General features: G+C 43.0%; 1 protein-coding gene and 1 long non-coding RNA gene across 2 annotated transcripts; one reads left to right on the forward strand and one right to left on the reverse strand.

The window, feature by feature from the left end:
• Nucleotides 1-282: 282 nt before the first annotated feature.
• Nucleotides 283-2,343, forward strand: tmem251 (transmembrane protein 251). Its single transcript, XM_068709204.1, has 2 exons — nucleotides 283-377; nucleotides 1,466-2,343. The coding sequence occupies exon 2, from the start codon at nucleotides 1,474-1,476 to the stop codon at nucleotides 1,858-1,860; it is 387 nt and encodes a 128-aa protein (XP_068565305.1). The 5' UTR covers nucleotides 283-377; nucleotides 1,466-1,473; the 3' UTR covers nucleotides 1,861-2,343.
• Nucleotides 2,344-3,232: 889 nt separating this feature from the next.
• Nucleotides 3,233-4,410, reverse strand: LOC137871390 (uncharacterized). The gene is made up of 2 exons (XR_011102801.1): nucleotides 4,170-4,410; nucleotides 3,233-3,916 (listed from the first exon to the last, which is right to left on the reverse strand). It is a non-coding gene; the product is annotated as an uncharacterized lncRNA (long non-coding RNA).
• Between the last annotated feature and the right edge of the window lie 2,717 nt (nucleotides 4,411-7,127).

The raw sequence follows: 7,127 nt of genomic DNA on the forward strand, positions 1-7,127 counted from the left end.
AAACAGATACATTATATGTTACATTTGTTTCCAGAGAGATAATAATGACTTTATAAAGTGACTTTGCTGGTTTAAATATAACTGTTGCTGCCCTATAAACATATTAGATAATTCGATTATTAGATTATTAGTACTGATAAGAGTCGCTGCTAAAGATAACTTTCTCTACCTGACCGTAGTTCTGAGGGTACTGATGTCACTAAAACTTACACACTGGCCCTTTAAAGGGACACAACTTGATGCTTGAGAATGACGTCATTCATGGGTGTCAGGTGACACAACAGGAAAAGAGTAGACATCCGGGACCTCCAGAGATCGACTGTGCTCTGACGACCAGACAGCAGCATTTTAGTTTGAAATAATCAGCGCGAAGGAAGGTAAGAGATGATAAATACACGAACATTAGAAGGTAATGGGGTAATAGTAGAATAATAACCCTAACAGACTAACGTACTGCTTACATGCTGCTAACAGGCTAACGTGCTGCTAACAGGCTAAAGTATTGCTTACACACTGCTTGCAGACTGCTAACGGGCTGCTAACAGGCTAACGGGCTGCTAACAGACTATCGTGCTGCTAACTGGCTAAAGTACTGCTTACAGACTGCTAACAGGCTAACGTGCTGCTAACAGACTAAAGTCCTGCTTACAGACTGCTAACAGGCTAAAGTACTGCTTACAGACTAACGGGCTGCTAACAGGCTAAAGTACTGCTTACAGACTGCTAACAGGCTAACGTGCTGCTAACATGCTAAAGTACTGCTTACAGACTGCTAACAGGCTAACGTGCTGCTAACAGGTTAACGTACTGCTTACAGGCTACCGTACTGCTTACAGACCAACAGACGGCTTACAGACTGCTGACGGACTGCTTACAGGCTGCCAACAAACAGCCTACAGACTGCTTACAGACTGCTGCCAACAGACTGCTTACAGACTGCCGACGGGCTGCCAACAGACTGCCAACAGGCTGCTACCAGACTGCCAGCAGGTTGCTAACAGACTGCTATGAGGCTGTGTAAATAAACAGAGCAAGATGGAGGTCGGCAGGAAATATTACTGAGTCTGACGTTTATCTCGTTGAGAATTAAACTGACTGATAAACGAATGCCATGTGGCACAGAGTGTCTATAACCATAAACTAACTCAATCAGATATAAAACTACATAACAGTTAAAACGGTAATGAACTGAATGGAGGCATAGAGTAAACCTACAGATCAGATGTAGCTACTTAACACACTTAAAATGGGCTAAAAATTAACAGAGCTTGGTGGGAACAGACTAACTGGCTTTATATTACATCCGTCTCATGGAGAACGTACGATATATTGGTTATGTATTGACTGTTGATTGTTTTTAACTTACTCTAAGGTGGATGTATTGCTTATTGATCATAATGATTACTGATTGGCATTCCTTTCAGTATTGATGACATATTGAACACATTGATTGTTTCTCTCACAGAATGGAGGATGATGAACTTCCGTCAGCGGATGGGTTGGGTGGGCGTAGCTCTATACTTGCTGCTGAGCGTCATGGCGGTGTACTACGTCTTTGAGGTTCACAGCTTCAGTTTGGAGCTTGTGCAGAGAGGCGGGGCTGGCCCGTCAGCTCCACCCCTCGCCATCAGCTGGTCTCAGCGCGTTAGTGCTCACCTGCCACCACTTCCTGTCTGGATATGGGCGTCGGTTTTCCTGCTGCCGTACCTGCAGCTCTTCCTCTTCCTGTTCTCCTGCACGAGAGCCGACCCTCGAGCGGTCGGTTATTGCGTCCTTCCTGTCTGCCTCGCCCTGTTCTGCAGCCGCCAAGCCACCCGCAAACCGGCCAATCAGAGAGGTCCGCCGCTCATCGACACGTAGAGGACGGCCAATCAGAGAGGCTCGCTGCTCAGACAACAGACTTAACTGTTTGGGAGGTTTGTGATGTCACTTCCTGTGTGCCTTTGAACCCTCCACTCTGTCAGTCAGGAGCTGATGCCAAGACTGCCCTGAAGTTATCTTTCAGAACCAACTCTACTGCCCAGAGCGTCGACTGTTGAGATCAGTCTGCAGCTGTCAATCATTCTCCTGTTAGAGAATCCTGTGCTGTGATGTTTTGTGTGTGTGTGTGTGTGTGTGTGTGTGTGTGTGTGTGTGTGTGTGTGTGTGTGTGTGTGTGTGTGTGTGTGTGTGTGTGTGTGTGTGTGTGTGTGTGTGTGTGTGTGTGGTCAGTTTAACTATGAGACCTGACAGCTGCTGGCCAATCACAGCACTTTGTTGTATTTAATAAGATGAGTCACATGACACACACTGGTAACCATGTTAACTTTATTACGACATCAATAAAATGGAAAAAAACAACAATGTGAAGTTTTTCTAAAGATTTTTAATGAGTGATAAGAGACAGAACAGCAGGTTACCAGCTTCATGCTGTTGGGGAATCACTTCCTGTCTCCAGCAACCGCTGCACCAAGTGGACAAGGAGAGAGTCAGAAGGAGAGAAGGACGCTGGAGAAAGACAGGTCAGTTTATCAAGAGACATGACCTTCCTCACAACCTTAATCACAGCCTTCCTCATAACCTTCCTCACAGCCTTAATCACAACCTTCCTCACAGCCTTAATCACAACCTTCCTCACAACCTCACAACCTTCCTCACAGCCTTAATCACAGCCTTAATCACAACCTTAATCACAACCTTCCTCACAACCTTCCTCACAACCTCACAACCTTCCTCACAGCCTTAATCACAACCTTCCTCACAACCTTCCTCACAACCTCACAACCTTCCTCACAACTTTAATCATAACCTTAAGAGACGAAGTTCACCGAGCGGTTTCACACAAAACTAAAGGTTTCTACAACAAACTGATCTTCTAGATCGATCAACATCATTTGTGTATTTTATTGCACAATTCAATGCGAATCAGAAAAGCTTTGGTCTCACCGTTGTCTTCCATACATATCTTTCCCAAAATAAGGCGCCATGGGGGACACAGGAAGGGGAGGGACTCCAACCGCCCAATGAGCATTAGCCGTTATCTCGCCACACATGACTCATTTCAAACCCTTTTTACTTTTTATACTGCTGGCTAGCATAATCATTTACTCACTGAATTATACTTTGAATTAATAATCCGAATCTATAAGTAACTAAAGCTATCAAATTAAGTGGAATGAAAAGTTGGACAAAGGCGAGAGAAGACCAGGAGAGCTGAACACGGGCCAGGAAATCTGTCTATCTAAACAGGCTGTATTGTTGTAGAATCAGAACCGTTTATTGACAAGTACGTTATACATACGAGGAATTTGACTTTGTGAATGGTGCATTACAATGAATAATGAACACAGTGCAGTAATGAAGACACAGGTAGAACATATTTTTGGGACACGCACCAAGTGTTTGTATGCATTTCTCTTGTATAAGTTTCATATTTGGACTACATCTACCCAATAAGTCAGACTTTGATGTGAAAACATTTGCAGAGCCCATGGTCTCTAGGTGTCATTGTGACATCCTTCCTTTAAAGAGTGGCTGTCTCATTCCTTATTGGGAGGCAAAGTTATCTGTATCAGGTCCAATAAGTCCAATATATCATAAGTGTTAATTATAATGTTATACACTTTGATTTAGTCATTTAGTCATCAACAAGATAAAGACAGAATAAATGAAGAGGCTAAATTAAATTAAACATTTATTATAGATATTGACCTCCCAAATGTATCTAAACATAAAACACCGTCCTCAGGTGTTCTCAGGTGTTTCAAAGTGTCCTCAGGTGTTCCAGGTGTCCTCTGATGACTGGTGAAGTGTCCTTATGTGTTTCACATGTTTTGTCCTCAGGTGTTTCAGGTTTTGGATCTTTTAGCTGGAGGTTGTAGGTAAGTGATTTGAGGCTCGTCGTCTCCTTCATCACTGTCCTCATCGTCTTCCTCACCTACAGCAGGTAAAACACAGGTGAATCAGAAAAAACTAGTGTGGTCTCAAACAACTGACTACGCTCTGTCTACCTCTGACTTGTAACGCTCTGTCTGTCTACCTCTGACGTGTAACGCTCTGTCTGTCTACCTCTGACGTGTAACGCTCTGTCTGTCTACCTCTGACGTGTAACGCTCTGTCTGTTTACCTCTGACGTGTAACGCTCTGTTTACCTGACTGCTAATGTTAGAAGTTAGCGGCACATAGCTCACTTTCTGCGCATGCTCCGGTTTTTTCCCGCTCCACCAGCTTGCTGAGGAGCTGTGACACGTTTGTGTTCAGCTCATGAAGTCCGCTGATCAGAGAACAAAGATTATTTTCCACTTTAACGCTGATTTTCTCTCTCTGTCCGTCTCTGAACCTCAACTCTGCTACAACACTCACGGCCGCCATCTTTACTACGGCTGTCCTCTGTCGTCATCATGTTGTCTCTTACGTAAATCGGAAGTCTTTATTAAGGTTAGTGGTGGAAGTAGAACAGTTTTCGTTGTATAAACATATCTGTGGATATGTTGAGCCGTGAGGATAGATAAAGGTGTGACACGTGAACACAGCACGCTATGACGTCCCCAACGTTTATGTTTAGCTATAACTCAGTTATAGTATTGATTTTCTATTAATTTCCTTTTAAAGTAGGTGACCTGTGACCCCGGAAGCGGAAGTAGTTATGAGTAGTTAGCAGCAGCAGCAGCAGCAGCAGCAGCTAACGGTTCATAAAGACACGACGGGCGGATTATTGGTAGTTAATTGTCGATCAGGTTATTGCTTTACAGTCATATCTAACAGTTTTACTCGGTAAGTTTGTGATTTATTCACGCAGCTAACACCGTTAGCACCACCTAGCATCACTTCACATGTTTACTGAAGCTAAGTGAAGCTAAGTGCTAACGGACTGATTGGTGAAGTTGTTTAACGAGAGTTAGTTTGGACCTGAACGTCTCTTTCACTACAAACAACACTTAGTATGTTATAATAATACTAATAATACTATATATATATATAATATATATATATATATATATATATATATATATATATATATATATATATATATATATGTTATAGTATCCATCGTTGTGTTCACAATAACTACCGTTGTAAGTATGTAAGTGTTTATTAGATGAAATCTAAAGCAGCAGAAACTTGAAAACGCAGCTGCGTCTCTGTGTGTGTGTTTGTGTCTGTCTGTCTGTCTCTGTGTGTGTGTGTGTGTGTGTGTGTGTGTCTTTGTCTCTTGATGATGTTTTCTTTAAGACGAGTCAGATTTAACAGATGTGGCAGCAGCAGCAGCTGCTGGTGGTGGTGGTTGTTGTTGTTAGTCTCCATTGTAACATCTGTTGTTGTTTGTTTCCATGGTAACAGAAAGAATGTCTGAGGAGCAGACGGTGTCTCTGGTTGATGTTCTGAAGGAAGATGAAGAGTTGGAGGAAGAAGCTTCAGCAGTGTTGGCAGGAAGTGACTCTGATCACTGCTCATACCCTCAGGTCAGTGCTGTTTACATGTGTGTACAGTATTGTGAGTGTTGGGCAACGTTTACAATGTTTAATCTTGATTAATTTCATTGTTATGTGTTTAATAATGAATTCAAAAGTAGCGTATTGCGCATTTTTATTTAAAAATTACTGCTATATGAACAAAAGTACAATAACATTTGTTTTGCAAACACTTTAAAGCAGAGGTAGCCAACACGGCACCTGGTCGCCCGTTGGGACCACGAGAGTCGCCCGCAAGGCATGTTCTAAAAATAGCACTAGTCACCACGTCTAAAATGTTTAGTTGCTTTTCATTTTGAATTAAAAAACGCATTAATGTAGATTTTAAAATGACAATATTTCTTGTCATTTTCTTGTCATTCGCTGATGTGGCTCGGGAAAGGGAAGTTTGGGGTCCCCTGCTGGAGCTGTTGCCCCCGCGACCCGATCCCGGACAAGCGGTTGAAGATGAGATGAGATATTTCTTGTCATAAGAGAGTTGGGTACCCAGAGGCGCACGGCGGACAGCCAGGACGAGGCCGCCGCACCGCACTAGGTTTTCAGTTTCCAAATGGCGGGCGCTTCACGTTGGCGCCGGACGCGTGCCGTGAGCGCACCCCGTCGTCAGGTCCGTTAGTCATCTGAACAGGCCGTGGGGCAACTACTCGTGGGTGGTGGGGGTAGAGGCGAGGCTACGCAGTCGGACCGAAAAGGCCCAGACTCGAGGGTTGAACGTGGTTGGACACGGTGAGAGAGACGGCCGGTGCGCGTTGTGACTCCGTCTTTTTTGTAGTCCTCCTCTTCGTACGACTCGTGTGTTCTTCTGGTGACGGTGCGTCTGGAGGGAGGCTCCTACGTGACGTCATTCATGATCCTGAGAACGTTCCTCAGACCGACGTCTTCTCAACACTAGTCGTCCTCAGTTTGTATCTCTCCACTTCTCTGTGGCGTCTGTTAGCTCGTCTTTAGATTAAAAACTGCGTTAATGAAATAAAATAATTGTTGGCATTAATGAATGAATGCGTTAACGCGATAATAACGCTTTAACTTGCCCAGCACTAATACATATATAGATAGATAGATAGATAGATATCGATATCTATAAATATATATATGTAGATATAGATATATAGATATCTATATATATAGATCTATCTATATATATATATATATATATATATATATATATATATATATATATATATATATATATATATATATATATATATACAGACAGACAGACAGACAGACAGACAGACAGACACACACACAGAGTATATTATACGGGTCAGTGACCAATGCTAGTTATTAATCTGTACCATGTTGTACAGCAGCTCCTTCTCACCGTTGAGCTTGTTCCTCCAGGTTCTGTAACATACTTAGTTTTTATAGTATTATTTAAATAACTTTTTAAACTCCGGTCTCTGTACTGGTTTACAACCACGTCTGTGGATCCAGCACATAGCCATGGCCCCATTGTTTACAGAGATCAGCTGTTGGCATTCTGCGACACCACCGTGATGCTACCGGAGGAGAGACCAGAGGTTCCTCTACAAGCTGAGGAGGAAGAGACGTTATAAAGTCCTGTCCTCTCCTCCCTCCTCATGAGGAATGTGAGACCTGTCATTAGAGTGAAGACCTTCAATGTAACTTTCTGCTGTATGAGACATAACTCTGGATGGTTTCTGGATAATTCTG

This window comes from Cebidichthys violaceus, unplaced genomic scaffold (genome assembly GCF_023349555.1).
Source record: "Cebidichthys violaceus isolate CVI_PGR_0920_01 unplaced genomic scaffold, fCebVio1.0.p SCAF_14, whole genome shotgun sequence".
NCBI lineage: Eukaryota > Metazoa > Chordata > Actinopteri > Perciformes > Stichaeidae > Cebidichthys > Cebidichthys violaceus.